This window comes from Clarias gariepinus, chromosome 6 (assembly GCF_024256425.1).
Source record: "Clarias gariepinus isolate MV-2021 ecotype Netherlands chromosome 6, CGAR_prim_01v2, whole genome shotgun sequence".
Taxonomy (NCBI): Eukaryota; Metazoa; Chordata; class Actinopteri; order Siluriformes; family Clariidae; genus Clarias; species Clarias gariepinus.
This window is the reverse complement of record NC_071105.1, coordinates 32,037,063-32,058,667: the sequence shown is the minus strand read 5'-3', so window position 1 is coordinate 32,058,667 and position 21,605 is coordinate 32,037,063. Positions and strand designations below refer to the sequence as shown.

The 21,605-nt window shown below is 37.3% G+C and overlaps 2 protein-coding genes across 2 annotated transcripts; one reads left to right on the top strand and one right to left on the bottom strand.

Annotated features, from left to right (window-relative positions):
• Positions 1 to 3,493: 3,493 nt before the first annotated feature.
• Positions 3,494 to 10,508, bottom strand: casp20 (caspase 20, apoptosis-related cysteine peptidase). Its single transcript, XM_053499371.1, has 6 exons — positions 10,318 to 10,508; positions 6,037 to 6,333; positions 5,920 to 5,945; positions 5,706 to 5,814; positions 4,712 to 5,216; positions 3,494 to 4,222 (listed from the first exon to the last, which is right to left on the bottom strand). Exons 2-6 carry the CDS (start codon positions 6,329 to 6,331, stop codon positions 4,075 to 4,077), a joined length of 1,083 nt encoding a protein of 360 aa, XP_053355346.1. The 5' UTR covers positions 6,332 to 6,333; positions 10,318 to 10,508; the 3' UTR covers positions 3,494 to 4,074.
• On the top strand, positions 9,022 to 20,713 carry dytn (dystrotelin). Its single transcript, XM_053498846.1, has 15 exons — positions 9,022 to 9,040; positions 10,054 to 10,098; positions 13,166 to 13,240; positions 13,621 to 13,810; positions 14,953 to 15,038; positions 15,159 to 15,259; positions 15,426 to 15,497; positions 15,577 to 15,740; positions 16,254 to 16,365; positions 16,550 to 16,683; positions 16,765 to 16,936; positions 17,015 to 17,088; positions 17,185 to 17,335; positions 18,995 to 19,511; positions 20,529 to 20,713. Exons 1-15 carry the CDS (start codon positions 9,022 to 9,024, stop codon positions 20,711 to 20,713), a joined length of 2,097 nt encoding a protein of 698 aa, XP_053354821.1.
• Positions 20,714 to 21,605: the final 892 nt, after the last annotated feature.

Sequence of the window (21,605 nt, the reverse complement as noted above, 5' to 3'; positions counted from 1 at the left end):
TTATTTGGCAATTTATGATACTCTTAAAACTGATACTTCATTATTCCTGAACATTCCATTCACAGTACTGTACATACATGAGTTGCTATTATTTATAAAGCTACATGTTTTTAAATAGTTGGTGTTTCCATTTAACCCATTGGATTGAGCTGTTACACAAATCACCCTGCTTATGTTTGCGCATGAATGGAATGTTCAAGAATTGTAAACTGTATGTTCATCAAATTGAATAGTAGATTCATCAAACTTGAGATGATATATTGTACCATTGTGACATGCTGGATTTCTGATTTCATGAGGTGTAAGCAGTAATCATCGAAAATTAAAACACAATTTTTATTGTTGTATTAGATCTTTTTATCAACTTCAGCTCTTGTAATTATTACATGTTTTAAACTTGTGTTCACTGTGTAGGTCCTGCAGGCCTCATTTACCTGGGCTCATACCATTCATTTTTTTAGGGGAAAAACATTATATGGTAGATATTATTTTGACTATAACAAATATTGAAATGAAACCTATTGTACTATCTATCACAAAGTATTTCACTGAAATGTTTACCAAAGTCAAAATAAAAACAAGTAAAAAAAATTTAACTGTGGAACAAAATAACGTCTTTTGTGTTCCCGGTAAAAACTGACGGTTATGATTATTAGTTTTAAAAAAAAAAGAGAGAAATGCGGAAAACTTAATTATAATACAATACAAATAACTTAATTATAATACAATACAAATTATAATACAAATATAATGCTTGCCCCGTACACTGTTTGAACATATTAAAATTTTAAAGTAGCCTTGCTGTCATTTCAACCCCCCCCCCCCCTCCCCTGTTTTTCTCACCATCAGGAGGTTTGCCTGTGTACACTTGCAAATTCCAGGTATAACACGCACACACACATACAAGTTCAAGTTCAAGTAGGCTTTATTGTCATTACAACCATATACAGTTAGTACACAGTGAAACGAAACAAAGTTCCTCCAGGACCAAAGTGCTACATGCAACATAAATTTATAACATAAATTAACAGAGAAACTAAACTAGCTAACCAAGAGGCCTAGTTAACTGGCTAGCAGAGACAGGACAGAGAGACCTAACATAAATTACAACATAAATTAACAAAAACTAACTAGCTACGTATAACATTTTTACAGACAACATAAAGTGCACGTGCAAATGTGCAAACAAGAGCAACAACAAAGTGACAGTGCGCAACCACGACATAACAGAACATAAAATATGGTGATGAGGTAGTGGAGAAACAGTAAACATTCCCTAAAACAGCAGCAAGAATTGAGGAATTAGTACAAAAAGTAGTCCAGTAATGATCATTGTGCAAAAGATAAACAGTGAAGCATTTACAGGTTGATGTGTACGATAGTTTGGTGGTGTAGGTCAGTGTGTCTGCACTTGTGTTGATTAGTCAGTCCAGTCCCAATATTTTGAGGTAGTTGAGTTAAGCTGTGTGAGAATGTTTGTGTTTGTGTGTGTGGGTGTGTTTGTGTTTATCAGTCCAGTCCCTTTTTGTTGAGGAGACGGATGGTTGGTGGAAAAAAACTGTTGCACAGTCTGGATGTGTGTGCCCGAATGCTTCGGTACCTTTTTCCAGATGGAGTGTGAAGTGTGTGTGAAAGGGGTGTGTCGGATCAGCCACAATGCTGGTGGCTTTGCGGATGCAGCGTGTGGTGTAGATGTCTTCAATAAAGGGGAGAGAGACCCCGATGATCTTCTCCGCTGTCCTCACTATCCGCTGTAGGGTCTTGCGGTCCGGTATGGCACAATTTCCAAACCAGACAGTGATGCAGCCGCTCAGGATGCTCGTGATAGTTCCTGTATAGAAGGTGGTCAGGATCGATGGTGGAAGCTGGGCCTTTCTCAGTCTTCTCAGAAAGAAGAGACGCTGTTGGGCTTTCTTGTGTAATACACACGTTTTTTAAGTTTTGTAATTTGTCAGTTTTAGAAAATATGATGTTATTTGATATTACCTCCTTATTTTCACTTTATAACGTGATCTTTTCATGTTATTTCAAGATAAGGTAATTTATTATGTGAAATTATCTTGAAATAATGTCAAAAGATCATATTATTAAGTTGAAGTTTTTTAAAACCTAAAAAAATCTTAATTTTTCATGTTAAAACATAATTATTATTTATTATTATTATTATTAATATTATTAATACGTGGCAGCAGTACACTTCCATACAATAACTACCACACACTGACAGCAACGTATGAAGTGAAAGGTTTTAAAACCTAGAAAGTTTGATTCCACTTTGTATTACTAAAACAAAATAAGTCCGCAGAAGCTCTAATAATTCAAGTAAAGTAAAATAAATTGAAGTAATAGCTTCTTCTCCGGCCCTGGCAGGGCCTTTGAATCACACACACAAATCTTAAGTAACCGACCTCCTGTCCGTCCAGCTACAGTAGATTATTTATTGCCCCACCTCCACTCATTGATGAGCTCGATTCTCCTTCCTTCTTATTTACAGGTTTAACGAATCCTTTACACTTCAGAGTTGTTTAATAACTCCTTATCATAAAAGTTTTTTCTCTTGTAACTATTTTCTTTTTAAATTCTAATTCAAATTGTATTTGTCACATACACAGTCATACTCAGTACGAAATGCAGTGCAATGCTTAAACAACCGCTCATGACCTAAAATCTAAATTATCAATAAATAATGAGCAGCACTCCTAAATGTCTTCTTGTCCTACAATTTGGTCTAACTATTCACAAGCTTTACCTGCTGCTTGTGTTTGAATGTCACATCCCGAAAACTATTTCTACTAATCTATACTCTGATAGGCTGCTGTGTTGTGCTGCCCACGTGTCACTTAGAAATTGGTTCAATCTGCAGCCACAAACATAAATAACAAGTGATTGCTAGAAAACAAAACTTAAAAAACAAACTTAAATTTTTTTTGGTTTATTTGCTCTGATCTTTGGAGGCCCTGGGGCTTCAGCCCTGGAAAGCCCATGCGTACATGTCATGCAGAAGTTGCTGCTGAAATAACAAGGGCTTAGAGCACAAGGCAGGGTACACCCTGGACAGGGAAGCAATCCATCACATGACTTTGGACGAAGGAAGGAAACCAGAGTACCCAGACAAAAACCCATTTAGCCTTTTTCTTGTCTGTATATGAAATTAACTTTACTGGTTTATAATTGATAATCAATGTTTTTCATTTTGCCTTGCAGTGCTAATAGTGCTGTGACGTATAAAAGATTAACAATCAAAATAGAAAAATTCTATATATATATATATATATATATATAATTTTTTATGCACTTTATGACAGTTACTTGCAACAAAATGCTAATGGAAAAAAGGAAGTTTAAATTTACTTGTTTTTAAATGCTTTAAAGTCTTATAAACTGACATCAATTTATAATTGATCATTTATATTCATCTTATATTTAATGATATATCAATGTTTTTTTAACGTTTTTATTACTTGCAGAAGGGAAAATAAACAATAATTTGCATGATAATGTTCAAATATATGCAGATTTTTTTTTTTTTTTTTCATTTTATTAAAACTGACATTTATCCCTTAGACATTTTCTTTTGTTCTCTTTTATTCAATATTGTAAACAATATAGTAATGAATACATTAAACATATGCTATTTTATCTTCAGGTTTATTACTTATTTTTTTGTACTTTCTTTTATTACTTTTTTATGTACAAATTAAACATAATTTTAAAAAAGCCCATAAAAATTTGACAAATTTATAAATTTACATAATCATTTAAGTACAAATTTCTGATGCTTCTTTTCTATTTTGCATGTTATTATGGTTCATGGTACATAACAATTTTATTCCCTTTCCCAAACATCTGTAAACCTAAATACAAAATAAGGTTGGGAAGTAGTTTAAAGCACCAAATTCGACACCAGAGAATCAATTTAAAATTACTAAAAACTTAAATGAATAAAACCAAAATACAAAGATCAGGCAAAATAAAAAATATAAAAATGTAAAGTACATTGGACTGGTACATTTTTTAATCCTTAAAAATTGAAAACAGGTGGCTGTCTGTGAAATACTCGACAGGAAATGCTCATTATTGCGGCACACGGAACACCAGCTTCTTCCTCAGGGTCACTTTATGGATAGGCATCTGTTTAGCCATACCTATTCCTCGAACTCTAGCAGCTTTTTGGCTAACCTCATTGTTGACACGCAGCAGGATATTCGGAACATCCTCATCCCTAGAAATCAGATGACAAAACACGCGTTACCATTTAGAGAGCCATGGGATTAACACAACATGATTGGAGACCTTGAGGGGTTTTATTCACAAAGAATTCTGAGAAGAATTCTGTAATTTATTTTTTATTTTAAGCTATTACAAAGTTATGCTTAAACTGTGGTTTAGTCTGCTACGGAATAGCTGTGTAAATTAATACTTAACAATGATCATTTGCTGAACTGAGGATTGTAATTTATTAGTAAATCTGACCATTGTCATGTTGTTTTATGACACTGTGCTCATTTGCTTTTACTACCACATGAGCCAATCTGTTTCTGAATTTCTCTGAAATGTATTAATAAAACATGTCATCCCTCATTTCTCTTAGCTGAAGTTCCCCTAAGCAGTTTTGTTTGGCAACGTTTATTGCCCATTAGGAGAGCTTTTGTTCTAAGATTCTCTGTGAATGCAGCCCTAGGAGCAGAACTTAAGTTTGTTTAGTACTTACTTTGGGCAGTGCATTTTTAGTTGCTGGCACAAGGACTGGATAAACCAGGAGCCTGAAATGGTTTCCCTGAGCGATATGTATCCTTTAACAGTCGACCTCGCTATGAGAAAATCTGAATCAGCTGGTAATGTGGCCATCTCAACAACATCCATTTCTGCTTCTACTTCCATTTCCTCGTCATTATAGCTATCACTCTGGGCTGTAACAAGAGGTTGAGGATCTTCCCCCCGGCAGGCCTGGATGAAAAACACTTTGGGTTTACTGATTAGACTTGGACAAGACGTTCCGCTGAATGGGCCAAAGATGTCATCTCTGGTCACGATGGCTCCATCTGTGCCATACACCCCGTCCCTGGAGCCATGACTCAAGATGCAGCAGATGAAACAGTCACCATTGTGGATTTTCTGGCTATAGGTCTTCAGCAGCTTCTTCATCTGGTCTCCACTTTGGTTTTCATGCACATCTACAGTAAAACCAAGCCACTGGAACACTTCTTTAAGAGCGTCTGTTAAATAAAATAAAGGGCACAATTTTTTACACAACTGATTTGTGTTTTAGAGTAAACTAACTTATTATACTGTAGTAACAATCAGCAATCCACCGTTAACAATGTGAGCATTTAGATCTTTTGTAAAAGTAGAAGCTTGTATAGAAATACTTTTATTTTCATTTTATTGTGGTTGAAGCACGTCTACTGCTTCAAATTTTGCTAAGGCACAGATTTATTTTGTTTAATTGTCGTCATGCTCGCGATTAAAAAATAACAAATGGAAAACAGCAGACACAAACATCTTTCAAAATTTAAACAATATATAGGGTCATTCTGGAAATACATAAATAGCGTCAATCTAAAAATGTAACTTTAGGACCATTATTATACATCTAAATGTATAGACATACCCTGATTGTGCCTTTTATTTCTGAGAACCGCAGCAAAAAGATTTATTTGTTTCTCAATAAAATTCAAAAAATTTGGTCTAAGGTTTGGACTAACCTTTATCCGAGTCTGATCCGGAGCGGTGTTTGTGAGATGAACTGAATATCACATTGTTAATGATCACACAGAGACCACGAGGTAGGCTGGACATTTTGTATTCGTCAATCTGAAAATTATTTAGAGAGTTTTCTATGAATCAGTTGATTTGTGTTAGGAATGTATATACTTCTGTAAAAAAAAAAAAAAAGGAATTTTCTGTGTTTTAAATGACCTCATCAGCTGCTCCGATTAAATTATCTGAATAGGAAGAAAACAAAAACATACATATAACCAACTCTTTCTATAAAGCTTAAAAAGTCAACATGGCGTCTAGGTCGTGTTCTCATACCCTGGTTGTGTGATGTAGCTACAGGTTTGAAAACTTCCTGCAGCCCAGGGAAAGTCTCCTGAATGTCTTTCTGCTTCAACAGATCCACAAATTTTTGACATGTCGTATCACCCTTGTTCATCACCTTGTCCAGAAGGTTAATGACAATGTTCTCCGGTGTGTGGTTAGGGTGGTTAAGATTGCTGTATTCGCGTTTGGTGATGATCTCATTCTGCTGGACATACTGCAAGATGTAGCTGGCGTCAGTAGTCAGGGCGCTGATGAGGTCGACTTTATTTTTCCGTAAAGTCTGCATGGCTGTAAGACAGAATTGAACAGCATTTAGGTAACTTCTTACTTTTAACACATTGTTGTCACTCACTCACTCCTATAACACTGTCACTCATTTACAGTCTATATCACTTCCTCCTGTGTACAGGGTCAGAGGGCGCCTGGAGCCTATCCTAGGACACTTAGGGCTTGAGGCGGGGCACACCCTGGATAGGGTGGCAATCAATCGCATGGCACACACACATACACACACTACGGTAAGTTGGCAACGCCAATTAGTCTAATCTGCATGTCTTGGACTGTGGGAAGAAACTGGTGTACACGGAGAGAACATGCAATCTCCATGCACACAGACCCGAGGCAGGAATCGAACCCGGACCCTGAGGGTCCAAGGACAACAGTGTTACACGAAGCCACTGTGCCGTCTACACTGTTGTCAAATAATTTGTTTAATCTTCCTCACTGTCATGTCTCTGTGTTTAAACATCATTTGTCACCACTACTAACTGACCTGATATAATCACTAGAGGTTATTGATGTATTCATACCACAAATACTCACTCAACAGATACAAAATATGCTCAACAGATGAAATAATGAGACTTTTAACTGATCAGAATTTGTGTTGTCTCTTTTCTGTCTTTGATTTTGACTCATTGGCCTGTTATAGCTGAATTAATACTGTATAAGCTCCTTCTGCACACTGCCATGGATAGTGATGAGGCTGGACATACAGTGCAGTAGAATCTTTGTTATCGTGCATACTTAAAAAAAAAAAAACACAACCTAGCAACTAGAGCTATGGACAGAGAGCTAGCAATTAGCACAAAAATGAAACAAACAAAGAACAGAGTCTCTCCTTAGACATGCAACAGAAAACACAAACCAATATGGACAAGAAACACAAGGACCTTATATAATAATACTAAATAGAAGGGGCTAGGGGGAAAATCGTGATTTTTTTGTGTGGTGATTCACGCAGGGCCACACAAATATAATTTTTTAAAACATTTTATGGTGTGAAAAGAATCTGCCCTTTACTCCAAAACCTGTAAGCAAAATAGTCTTAAACCCACTCAATACACATTCTTACACAAGTCTTAAAACATAGCGAGTGCAAATTAGTCAAAAAGAGCGCAAAATTAGTCACAGTCACATGCTAAGATTATTCTACCATAATGATAATCTTTTTAAATTTTAAATAAACGCTAAAGTATACTTTATTATCTAAGGGTTCGAACCAGACATATTTTATTAAATGTGGGAGATCCACTTTAAAAAGCAACCATAGCGATTCATATTCCTACTGTCATGTTTTCACCTGTCAGCTGGACAGAGGGTCATAATCATGAGAATAATCTTAAAAATGTGGCAAAGCAATTACCAAAATTTATATTTATGTGACCATTAATGCTTATGGTGTAAATACATTTCTTCTGCATTAGGCAGAAATTCCATTTACCATGTTTACAGTTTGTGGCCATGCATTTGATTTTTTTGAAACATATTTAATAGTTATTAAAATGGGGATTTTATCACCTCGGCTTTGTATGGTTTAGGTCATGTTTATGTAACTTCTTTCAGTAGTTTCACTTATATTCACCTTTAAACCTTACTGCTTTTTATACAAGCACTAGCGTAAATAGCCATCGTTGCCGGTTAAAGAATTTGTAGAAATAGTTATGAGCTTTAATGTAATCGGTGATATTTTTATTTCAGGCTAAAGCCCATGTACATGTCTGTCTGTCTTTCTGCATGGCAGAACCTTCTGTCTAACTCATTAATAAGTTAATAATCATATTAATAATCACAGATAAGAAATCTAAAAAGTAGATCAGATAAAGAATTTTTTTGGTCTTCACTTAGCCTGGACTGGCCATCGAGAGCACCACGAGGATTCCCCGGTGGCCTGGCGGCTAATTTGGCGCTAGTCCTCCTAGATACAGCTATATACACCAGACTCAGCTAACTGGTGAAGGAGGAGCGCTCGTAGTTATTTACAATGATAATCTGTCTATTGTACAAAAACACAGACTCAAATTAAAAGTATTTGAACATACTTTATAGTATAGTAACTCTATAGTAACATAAAAAATGTAGCTACAAATATGAAGTCAGCTCAGTCGATCCCACTAATTATCATTCATAGCTCTTCAGGGCCGTACTCTGAATTTCTCTAAGAATTTGCAGATTTCCTCTCAAACCTTGTCGTCTATGTGGACAAAAAGTGTTAATTGCTGAATACTTTAACATTCATTTTGAGAATGCAGAAGAACCTCTGAGAACAGCATGTCCATAGTGGAGTCAGTAGGAGTAAATCAGTGTGTAGTAGGGCCCACTCATAAAGCAGGTCACACTTTAGATTTAATATTATCCTTCAGATTAAGTATAATAAATACTGTATAAACAAAATTCCACAGTCTCAGACCACTGTTTTGTCTCAATTAAAGTGTGTTATAGTAATATAATGTACGCACAGTGCATCATTAAACGTAAATTTACATCAAATACCACACAGAGCTGTGTGTGTAGTCAGATGTCTTTGTGAGCAGCTTTTTTCTCTTAACATAAAACTGAGGTTTAATGTAGATCACTTAATTTACAGAAATAGTTATTAGCCACTTTCTGCTTCCTTTTATTTACCATAGGTTTAAGGGCTCACCAAGGCCGAACCGTTTAAGATATCAAAAATCCCTTTACAATTTTAGATTTTCAATGTCCCTGGCCCTGTTTGGTAAAAATCATATCAATCCCCTGGAAAGTGTATATCAAATTAAAATGGGTGTGTTTTTCCAAACAATGCAAAGTCCCACAACAACTGGCATGAACTTCGTTCAGTGTAATGAGATCTAAATGTTTAACAGGTCTTATGCAAATATGTGCAAATGCATATGAGCTATGCAGCTAGATTTCTAACAAAGTTCTAGGGGGTTGCTGTGAGGAGCCTGTGCCACACCCGTGGCTCAGCCACACAAGCCTTTTTTATGACTACTTGCCCTTTCTATGTAAAATTAGGCTGCCTGTGGTTTATAAATTTATTTGGTTGCATAGGATGGCCTGACTAAAATTGTGTCATAGTTCTGCCCTGCTTTTACCACTTCAGCTGAAAATATTACATAATCCCATTAAAGATATTCAGGTAAAAAGTGTTTGATTATATTAAGCAAGTAGCTTATTAGTAGCTTATTTTAAAGTAGATTATTAAATCCGCCACATAACTGGTCATAATTTTTTTTTACTTATGGTGCAGTTTAAACTTCATGCAGATATCCATGGTTCATTAACTTCCCTTTTACGCAACATTTATGATTTCATTTATGATCTTATTTATGGTGCAGGCAAATACCTAGGATTGGCTGGATGGTTTCATTAAATTCTGTTCAGACCCTGTAATGAGTGATGCTACGAGAAAATTGGTCAAAGTTCTGACCAATGCATAGACAAAACATTTCTTTTATTTATATAGATGAGTGGTGCTTGAAGAGAGAAGACAGGAGGAGAACGACATGTGCATCTACAGTCAAGAACTTGTCGTAAATAATTAACCTGCAGGTAACAGAAGGCGGGTAGAGACCAGGACTGCAGGACGCCTTCAGCAAACATTAAAGCCATAAAAGTGTTAACGCCGTGAGGCTAATTTATTAGGAGTCTTATTTTCGTAAAGTCGACCTAAAGACCACGAGATGACCTGAGGGATGCTGGCTGCGTTATGTAAGCTGTATAACAGACTGGAATAAATATACGTAGTAAAGGAGACGACACTCATTTGCCTCCACGGCTCCTGGGGTAAAAGTAAGTTACATGAGCTCTTTGTCCGCTATAGAGTTAGTTCTCCGCTCGGGTTTCTTTCTGTTCTATCCGTTAGGTTACTCTACATGGCCGCCATTGATCCTGTATAACAACATTATAACTAGAGCCGTCCACACGGGAAACAGCTCTGCGTGCACGCGCAATTCACACTCACGAGCAGCCTTATTTATATATTTATTTAGTTTACAGTGACTAACTCACCTCGCGCGAGGAGAAAAAGGGCGCGAACACTCCGTATGAGACACTCAAATAAAGCTGATGCAAGGCAAGATGTCTTGATATAACCCTGAGACAGGATAATTCTTGCACATTCCCCGTTAGGGCTTCTGGAGCTCAGAGTCTCAGACCGAAGCAAACAAGGAAATCCGTGGCTCCGCCTCTGCTCGAGTACTTCCTAATTTCATAAGATTATCGGAACTACCAGTGTTTTGGGGAAATCCACCACTGGTCTGCGCATGCGTCGTCATGTATGTTAATCACTCACTGGGCATAAAATTTGATTCTCCTTCACAGTTATCATTCAGGATAAACATGCAACTCAGGGAATACATTTTTTTTAAAAAGCAGGTTTCCAGACCTTGAAAATGTTTTAACTAAATTATTTGGTTTAACTGGTCTTGCAGCTCGTGAGGGTCATCTTCTCTGAGGGGTCATCAACTAGGCGGATGTTGCAGCAACATTGGCTTTCTGAACAAAAGTTTATGGAGGACCATGAGTCCGCTGAGCTGCCACATTTAAATCCTCAGTTGTATAATGCACAGTTTGTCATTGTTATAATGAATATTATGTTGTCTGGATAATAGCATCTTACTCATGCGATTGATGCAATTAAATCTTCATCGACTGTGGTCCAGATGCAGACCCTGTAATGTAATACTGTATATTAAAACATATACCATTTTACTTTTGTTGAAGCCAACAAAGCCATTTTTCTTTCTTTTTAAATTTTTATTTGGTTGTTGGTTCAAGGACCCGAGGGCCTCAAGGACCCGAGGGCCTCAAGGACCTGAGGGTCTCTCACGCAGGGCTCAGCAAGCACAAGTGTCAAGCACGTGATAAGTTGTAATAAGTTTGTTTTTTTTCTCAAAAATAAGACACAAATGAAACATCATACAAACTACATTGTCCGGTTAAAAAAATGCAGGTGGTGATATTTTTTGGCTGGGGTGTGTAATAAAAATGACCATTGTCAAATGAACAACCAGAGTGTTAAATTAATACTGTAAGCCTACAGTGTTTATATACCATAGGTCTACCTGGAATCAACACTGGAGGTTTTACCGTGTGTAAGATGACATCCTACTTCACGACTTTCACCTAAAAAAGTTTTTAAAAAGGTAAAAAAACAAAAAAAAACAAATAAGGTCTCTGGCGAATTAAAAGGGAAACATTACTGTAATCATAGCTTGAGTTTTGTTTGTTCCATTAGAATTTTCCATTTGTGTCCATTAGGTTTCTCTGCATGCAAATTTCACTTAAGCAAATAGGAGTAGTTAGGACTCATGTGCAACTCACATACAAGAACAGTCTTTTTGCATTTTAATTTTAATATTTTACATGAACTCACATCAGTTGTTGCAAGTAGAGAAAATGCATACATGGTGTCAGTCAAACAAACAGCATAGAAAAATATAATCTTGAGATAATTTTTGAGTGTCTTTGGGTCCCTTGGTTCTCTCCTGATACTAAACTGAAACACTAATTAGGAAACCTTCTCAATAGCACTGCCTTAATGTACAACGAAGCTGTTCTGCGCATGTGTAGAAACTTGTTTCCCTACACAAACATCTTAATCACACATTTGCTATCAATCACATTTTGTTATGAAAAACCTGCATTTCTCCGAATATGTTTTCAAACATTTAAATGGACTGGTTTATAAAGTAGTTTAATTGAAAGACTTATCTGCTATTTTACATAATATTGAAAATGTAATAAAAATGCATTTACAATATGCAAAATGTTAATAGATAAATATTGTGTTAAACTTGTTGACTTTAAAGACCTCTATAGACAACATTTGGTATTACAAGCACAACAATTATTTAATGCTCCAAGAATTAGTGTTATAATATATATATTAGTGTTATAATATATATATATAAAGGCTAACCTTACCTGCCAACTATCATCAACAACCCCCTACTTGGCCATACCATGCTGATTATAAATGTAATAAAATTTTAGAGCTTTATACTTAGTTTTAAGTAGAATATAACATGTCAGAGACTTGTATACTTTTATTAAATAATCAGTCTCAGATGTTTAACCAAGATCTTGACTTTATGGTGGTTTTTATTTGTCTTTTTTTTGCATTTGTTTGGCATGTACAATGAGTAGAGTATCAAATAGAAATGTATTTCTGTGTGTGTGCACATTGAAAATTGTAAAAACTATACACTGTAAATATTATTTCAAAACCAAGGGCAATACTTTATTAAACTGTAATAGTTAACTTACTGTATCTCCACAAAATTTCTTACCCATATTCCTGATCATTTTAATGACCTATCCAGAATCAAAGTATCGGCATTATTTATAAAAAAAATATTAAGATCATATGTTTATAATCAAGAAGAAACAACTACACTGCAGTGTAGGCTACTCCCTAGGTTTATGGATTATCAACTGAAAAAATATTTTCCTTTCTTTCAATATAACAAACCCAGCAGATAGTTATATTTGTGTCTACGTTCACTGTAAACCTGTGAATAAAAACAGACTTATGTTTAAGAGCTGCCGCAATGGACCTGGATGGAATAGGTAAGTTGATGAAGTTTTCGTTGTGCTAATTGTTTGCTTTACTAATAGATCAGCATGTGTAAAAAGAAAGCTTGTGTGTTTCTGCAATTTATATTGCAAGAGAATGTTTCTAGTGTGTATCTGAGGGTGACTTATTCAACAGACAGCTTTTGCAGTACCCACGGCTGTTCCATACCCTAGGTGTTTTGTAACAGTTGAGCTTTTGTTATATAGTGCTGTGTGTGTGGGTGTCTTTGAAATATGATGCACTGCTTTTGATCTGTGGTTCTGCTTTTCTATTTTATAGAAGGCTTAAACGATTCTTGTCCTACAGTTTATCGTGCTGCACTGAAGCTTCGGTCCCTGCAGAAACTATGCCACAGTACGTGCAATCATGTTTCTGTAAATAAGACCAACGATCATGAGAGTAATGTTGCTATTGTAAAAACATCCGAAACAAATTTCTGGTCATAATATAGTATTATAGCTATTATATTATAGTAGCTATAAACACATGACTTACTAGCCTTTTATTTTTCTCTCTTTTAAAATTGATTAAATAAAAGAGAAATAATAACAAACCTACAACCTACAAGTTTACAGTTTTTATAAGTGCACTAAGTGTGCATATTGAGCAAAAAACTTAAAGTAAAATCATTTGCATAATAAAATATTATTAAATAAAATCTCCATCATGCAGCAATGGGTGAAAAATGTGTGTATTATGTACCATAATTATTGTCATTCGTGTCTGCGTTTTAGTGCATATGGTCTCGATCCAGGATTTGCACTCAGTTCTCTGGACAGTAGAGGACTCAGGGACTATTTCCCAGGAAAGCTTAAAGCAGAACCTAGAACAGCTCTTCCAGGTTGTGTTACAGAACTTACCTGTACAGATCATACCAGAAGCTACCGAGCAGACGGCCAGGCTTCTCTTTAAGCTGTATGACAGGTGAGAACAGTCATTACCGCTTCAGTTAGCTTGCATATATACAATGCCAAGGGAAGGTTTTCATACCCTTATGTTATCCACATTTTATGTCTTACATTTAGCTTAACAGCAATGACAGCCTCAAGTCTGCTTGGAATGATGCTACCAGCTTGGCACAACTTTCTTTTTTTGGCACAAAATTCTTTGGAAGTTTCTTCCATTCTTCTTGATAGAATCGTTCAAACGAGCATCTTCTATTCTATTAAACTCCTAGTGCCAGTTTGCAAAAGAACATCTCCACAGCATGATGCTGCCACCACCCTGTTGGACTGTGGCGATCGTTTTAATAATGTGATGAGCAGTGCCTGATTTCCTAATTCCAGATGTTTCTCATGGCCTAAGAGTTTTATGGGTTTTTCGACAAACTCCTAGTGGTCTGTCATGTCCCTTTAAGTGAAGTAAGACTTCTGTCTGGCCACAGTACCATATAGGCCTGATGCAGTGATGGCTGTTCTTCTGTAAATCTCACTCATCTGCACAAGGGAACTTTAGGATCTTATTTACTTAGTTGCGTTGGGTGTCTAGATATGGGAAGACTGTTGGTTGTTCAAAATTTCAAAATGTTACCATTGTGTCCAAGGCTACCATGCTCTTGACATTTTAAATGCTGCAGAAATGTTCTTGTATCCTTCCCAAGATCAATGTCTTCCTGTCTAGTGGGTTTACAGATAATTCTTTCATTGTACTGGCTTGGTTTTTACATTTACCTTGAGACTGTATATAGAAAGGTGTGTGCCTTTCCTAATTATCTCCAATGAATTCAGTTAGGCCCAGGTGGACTCCAATAAGGTTGTAGAAGCATTTCAAGGGCCACTGATAGAAGAAGGAATCACCAAAGCTCAATTGCAAGTGTCATAACAAAGTGTCCTAATACTAATGGAAATGAGATATTTCAGACCTTCATTTTTGATATATTTTTTATAAACTAACAAACACCTGTTTTTACTTTGCCATTATGGAGTATTGTGTGTGGAACGATTTGAATCCATTCCAAGATGAGAACAACAAAATGAGGAAACAGTTGAAAGAGTCTAAAAACTTCCCGACAGCACTGTACTGTAAGAATCATATAAGTTTGGATGATTTGTGTTGTCTTTTATTAGGACGAAGACTGGCTCTGTCCTTTTCAGATCTGTGAAAGCGGCACTGATAGCGCTTTCAGGAGACACACTTTCAGCCAAACACAGAGGTTTGAAAAATATGCATAAAATATTGCCATTATGTACTGATTTATATATTATATAATAAAATTATACATTGTAGTTTTTAACATGCACAGCTGTGAAGGAGCTTTTTTCTTTTCCTGCAGCTCTCTTCCAGCTGGCTCTTAGCAGTGGCAGAAGGGAAGGCACAGAGAACACTTTTGTCAGCCGTGCTGGCCTCAGGAATTTACTGGAAGATCTTAGTCAGGTGAGAGTCCGTTATTAAATTATTTTTGTTATTATCTACAATATTTAGGATCATTATTTGATTGGAATATGAGATTTTCCTGATCATAAAGACATTTGACATAAGATCTAGGATCTTTTTCCTTGATAGTAAGGCAAAATAATAAATTGTTTCTCTGCTTGTTTAGGTGCCAGCTGTGGTTCAAGAGAGCCATGTGTTTGGTCCGGTCAAGGCTGCAACCCAATCCTGCTTCAGTGGGGTATGTTCTACTTCTACACAGATGTATAGTCACAGAGACACCCAGTCTCTCAAAAGACTGTGTTTCCAAATGTGTCTAGGTTACCAGTGGAGGAGTAGTGGAAGAGCATTTTGTCAGCTGGCTCCAGTCTGAGCCTCGTTTACTCCTATGGCTGTCCACCCTTTACAGACTCTCAGTTAGCGAGGCAGTACAGCACAGAGTGCGCTGCCACGCCTGTAAGGCTTACCCCATCACAGGCCTCAGGTGGGTTCGTGTGTCCACGTGTAGTGTCTGTGCTTTTCTTTTTAAACAGTTTGTTTTTCTACAAAGAGACATCATTAAGTAAGATTTATTATATGGACACTGATGCATTACATACAGTATGTGCTACATGTGCGTCATTATTTAGTTACATAATATGTAGTGGTCAAGGTGGAAGAAGGAACAGTGCCAAACATTTGGCATTCTCAAATTGCCCATAGTGTGTGAATGAGCATGTGAGTGTGTGTATGTGTGTGCCCTGGGATGGATTGTTCAGGGTGTATCCCACCTTGTGCCCCAAGTTTCCTGGGATAGGCTTCTGGCCCACCCGGTACCCTGTACAAGATAAAACGGTATAGAAATGAGTGAATGGGTAAATAACAAGTGATTGTTTTTATGGTCGCTCAAACTAGCTTTGAAACAAACATGCATTGATATAAAATGTTTTTCATATGTTTTATGGTTTAAGTGTATTGTGAGCTGCTTTAAGTTTGAGCAGCTGTGTTCCCTTTGCAGGTATCGCTGTTTGAAGTGTTTGAACGTCCATTTGTGTCAAAACTGTTTCCTGACCAAGAAACGCACAAGAAAGCACAAGCCCTCACATCCTGTTCTGGAATACTGCACTCCGGTACTCCAGAAATTTGATGTACTTCTAGCATGGTATCCGGATCATTTCAATAAGAAGGAAAGCCTTACAGAGTTAAATTAGCAGAGTGCTGTTCTTCACCTTGTGTAAAAGCATCTCGTATAATTCACAAGCAATGAAATCTTCTTGGTTATGAAACAGTACGTCTCTCATACTTCACTAACAGCCATCGTGGAAGGAATCTGTGGCATCATTGGCATCCAGTGCCCGCCATGTTCTCCTGCCACAGCGCTACACCAGGAGAGAAACAGATAGGAGGAGAGCTCTTACAGCTGGATCTAATGAAGAAACAGTTGACAGGTAAAGACAAAGCATGCATATGTATGTACAGTATAGACGGTAATGTACTTTTCAGTCTTTCAGATGTCCTCTTTTCCTCAGTGCTCATGCCTCAGGACTGCGGCAGCAAGAGTGTGTGGAGAATATGAAAGGTTCGAGTAGCATTGACTTTGAAACCCTTCCTCCTCCGTCTCCTCCTCCTCCCCCACCTGCTCTACAGCTTAACATGGAGTCAAAATTGCTTCAGACAGATGAGTGTGAGAGCCAGCCTCAGGTACTGTACCTCTTTACAAATGCAAGAGCGCTTTCTGTCTTTCATTTGTGTCCGAACACAGCCGTATGTATATTACAGAGAAAGATGTCGTTACTCCAAAAGGACCTAAGCATCACGCAAAGCAACATGAAAGATCTGCAGAGAGATAAAGGGTAAGAATGCTTCTGGATGGAATGTGCATTTTTCAGCGTGTGCCAATAGCCATATTTGACACCTATGATGTGTGTGTGTGTGTGCTTTGTCATCAGGCTTCTTGAGCAAGAATTTCAGGTGTGGAAAGAAACTGCACAGTCAGAACATGACTCGCTGGAAAACAGGTGCACGGAGCTAGAGGCCACCATGGGGGCGCTGATCCAGCACAACCAACAGCTGGAGCAGGAGCTAGGACAATTCAGACATGTGAGTGGAGAAACGAAAGTGTTTAAAAAGATAATAATTTCAAGGATACTTTACGACACTTATCCTGTACAAGATCGCGGAAGGCCTGGCCTCATGGCACTCGGGACATGAGACAGGGTGCCAATGTATTACAGAGCACATAGGAACACACTCACACTACAGGCAATTTACAAACATGAATTAGTCTAACCTGCATGAAACGTACACCAAGCACATGCAAAAAACATGCAAACTTCACACACACACACCTGAGGCAGGAATCATACCCTCAACACCTGGAGTTGCAAACACTACGCCACTGCACTGCCTCCAAATTTTAATACAATAAAAATAATTGTGGTTATTTATGCTTAACAGAAAGACACATGCATTATCAGACCTACATTACTATGGTGATCAACTTCTATTATAATCTTCTCAAGGTGTCTTAAATGTGGCTCATTACCTCTAAATCTTAGAGATAGTTCATATTTGTCTTCTGTGCGACTCACATATTTTTGGTTTCCCCAAAGCAGTGTTTCCCCACACATAAAGTATACAGTACTTGTAATCAATGCATTTGGATTTTCTGATATGTTTTTTGTCATAATCCTTTTTTAAAATTTTTGCTTAGTCATGTGTGTATAGTTAGTTAAATTGAAATAAAATTGAGTTCTTCATATTGAAGAATATATTCTGCTGAGAAAAAATATCACTCTATATTGCACAATCCTGACTCACTCACTCATCTTCTATACCGCATTATTCTGTATTCAGGGGCGCGGGGACCTGGTGCCTATCCCAGGAGGCTTAGGGCACGAGGTGGGGTACACCTTGGACAGGGTGCCGATCCATTGCAGGGCATACACACATACACACTCTCACACACCCATTCACACACTACAGGCAATTTGGGAATGCCAATTAGTCTAACCTGCATATCTTTGGACTGTGGGAGGAAACCGGAGTACCCGGAGGAAACCCACCAAGCACAGGGAGAACATGCAAACTCCATGCACACAGAGATGGGAATCGAGCCTGGCCGGGAATCGAACCCGGACTCTGGAGGTGCAAGGTGACAGTGCTAACCACTATACCACCGTGCCTTCAATCCTGACTCATATACATTAAATTTAATAAAACATAATGCAAAAAATGGCTAAAAATGCTTTGGAGGTTAAGGGCTTGGGTTCTCTGACAACCAGTGCCTACACTAAAGAGTTACTCTTCACATATGAGTAGATGGAGGGGAGGGTTAGTAGGTTGGATCTCTAAAATGAAGATGTAGATATGTAGGTTGGAAACAACTAAAGTCAATTACAAAATTGATTTGTTATAGATAAATGTTTTATTTCAAAATCTAGCTTGTTTATTCAAAAAAATCCAAGGTAAAGCTAAACACAAGTGAAGCAGAGGTGTGTGAGTTGTTAAAGCAATGCATAACTGATTGGAAGGCTTCTGTGTTTGCTGGTGGGCCCTTAAGCAAAACCCTTAAAGCTTAATGGCAGTATTCTCTCCCACTTATGTATTCATTCGCACTCTGAATAAAAGCATCAGTAAAATAGAAACGTTTCATCTTGAAAAGGTTAAATTTCTATACTTCATCAGTTAAGCTAATCATCCATAGTTCAACTGTTGAGCTAAAAAGAACAGGTTACGTATTTCTGATTTCTTGTGCAGGAATTGAGTATGAGAGGAAGAGATGAGTTTAACAGTGACATCCACACCCCTCCTCTACAACAACACAGCACAGATGACACCAGCGAGAAACCGTGCTCAGAACCTGAAGGAGCAGTTTCATACACCAGCTCCACCACTGAAAGGTATCAGGAAACAGCAACAGGAGACATGGGAGAGAGAGAACACCAGATGGAAGAAGAAGAAGTAGAAGAAGTGTCTCTGAATCCTGTGGAAGAGAAAAAGCCAATAGATGTAGTGGATACTGAAACCTGTTTGACTGAGGCAATGGAAGAGGTCCAGCATTTTGGGGAATCTGATGTAGAAGAGCAGGAGAAAAAGGAGGAGGAAGAGGAAGAAGAGCGTTACCTTTACAGACAAGAGCTTACTGGTAGAGATACAAGCCTAGATGGGTCTGTTGTAGAAGATGATTCTGGGACAGAAAACTCAGATGAGGAAGAAGAAGAGCTTTGTGACCTAGTGCAGAGGCTTCATGGGGCACTCCTCTCCACATCAGCAGGCAAGTAAACAGTGTAGAGAAGATCAGTTATACCTGAACTTATTTACTGCTTTGAAACAGCACATCATTTTCTAAAATCACTTTTTTGCTAGTAAAGGAAGGCCCTTAAGGATCATTAAGAAAATGTTATTATTCACAATATCCAAGTAGATCAAGGATCACTGCTGTTGTGTGTAGCTTTGTTTTGTTTTTTTTACATTAGTTATTTTAGTTGAATGAAGACTTGTCATCATTTAGAAGAATAGTTGGGGTGCGGGTGTTTAAACACACTTCTTCTTCCTTGTCTTTCGGCTGTTCCCTTTCAGGAATCGCCACAGGGAATCATCTGCCTCCATCCAACCCTATCCTCTGCATCCTCTTCTCTCACACCAGAAAGTCATTTCTTCTTCTTCAGAGTCACTTCTTGTTTTATTTCATCTGCTGTTCTCTCGCTCCCATACCTTTCAGTAGTGGAGCTGGTGTACTGTATGAAACTGCTCCTGAAGGTTCTGAGCACGGTTTCTCGCTGGTGTCATCTGTGCTGTGTTGCTCTCTCACTCCATCCACAAATCTCCTCTTAGTTTTTCTATTAGACCTGCCTGCCTGCCAGTTTTAACCTCAGCATCCTTCTACCATCATGCTCACAATCTCTCCTCTGAACTGAATGTCCAAACCACCTCAATTTGGCCTCTCTGACCAAAACATCTCACATGGGTTGTTCCTCTGATTGACTCATTCTTTAGTAGGTGTTTAAACACACGAAATAAAAATGTACACCAATACATAGACCAAACTCCTGCCGATTATTCACCAAGCACTTACAATCGGATTAATAAAATAGTTATGTACTACAGTTTCTTACAATAACTTCTAAAAGAGTTTGAGCTTGATTATTTTCTCCAAAACTGAACTATTTGAAAAGCATTACTGTAAATCATTAAGCATAACAACATCTGTCAAATATCGACATGTAAATAAGGGTCCCACCATAGCTAACATATTTTGTTGCTGTTTGGTTATTCTCTCTATGCTACACAGGCGGTTCGAGTCAGACAGGGGCTCTGTTACAGGCAGCAGGGGAGGTGGGAGATTCAATGTTTCACCTTGTTACTGCTTACAAATCAATCACTTCACCCAAACAGGACCTGGAACAGGGGTCAGCAAACAGCACTCCCCACGGCAAAGTCTCGTGCCAGCAAGCAAGTTTATTTTCCCACCAATAAACCAGCAACCTTTCTCTTTTGCTTAATACATTTCAGAGACGAAACTATAGATTTTGCTAGTTCACAGAAAATTGAAGTATATTTATATTTATTTGTGTGTATTTATTACTCATATTTAGTCCTTGCCCATTTGCACACATCCTACCGTAAATAAATGCCCTATTTTGTTTCTGTGAGCTGAGAGACTCCTGCTATTGCCAAGCAAGTTTGACTGCTATTGATGAAGACAAATGCTATTCCTCCCACCAGAGAACAGGGCCAATTACTGTAAATGACTTTGGTGTTATCTAGATTTCAATCTCCCACTGAGGCAGTTCTATGTTCTTGTTTATACTGATGCTTTTGTGGAAATTATTAGGATAAACAAACAGTTTGACAGAAAAATGAGATAAATTCTTTTTACCCCTGCAGTTCAGATTTTTTCCACTTTTAATGAACACGCACATGAGTCACAAAGGTGTTAAAAAGGTAATGGCAATATATTTTTTAGGGGGTTATGTCAGTGTAAATGTCAGTGTGTGTTTTTACAAAAAGCTATAAATCCATCAGTTCCATCCAGTGTTTGTGGTAATTTAGTATCAGTATAATGTTGGTTGTGTTTTAATAAAAAAATATATAGCAAACTTGTGCTTTGATCATAATTTTGTAGCGATACAGAGAGCCAGCAGTGAGAGCAAATTAGATAAAGGAAGGAAGTGTTGCGCTTTATTGTATAAAAAACCTTTTTAGATTACAAAGATTGTTGAAGATCCTCCTTTGATAGTTTTTTGAATGATGGTCATATACAAGAGAATACTTAAATTGTTAAATTTTTAATTATTGTTAAATATATTCAATTATTATAATTTTTTAATGTTTTACATTATTTTCACTATTCTCAAACACCAGAAAC

Coding starts and splice junctions, on each gene's coding strand:
- casp20 (XM_053499371.1), bottom strand. CDS start 6,331: ATGCAGACTTTACGGAAAAATAAAGTCGACCTCATCAGCGCCCTGACT. Junction 5,217..5,705: donor CGGATCAGACTCGGATAAAG/GTTAGTCCAAAC, acceptor TTTATTTAACAG/ACGCTCTTAAAGAAGTGTTC. Junction 4,223..4,711: donor CTAAAAATGCACTGCCCAAA/GTAAGTACTAAA, acceptor TCTGATTTCTAG/GGATGAGGATGTTCCGAATA.
- dytn (XM_053498846.1), top strand. Junction 15,260..15,425: donor TACTGGAAGATCTTAGTCAG/GTGAGAGTCCGT, acceptor CTGCTTGTTTAG/GTGCCAGCTGTGGTTCAAGA. Junction 15,498..15,576: donor CCCAATCCTGCTTCAGTGGG/GTATGTTCTACT, acceptor AAATGTGTCTAG/GTTACCAGTGGAGGAGTAGT.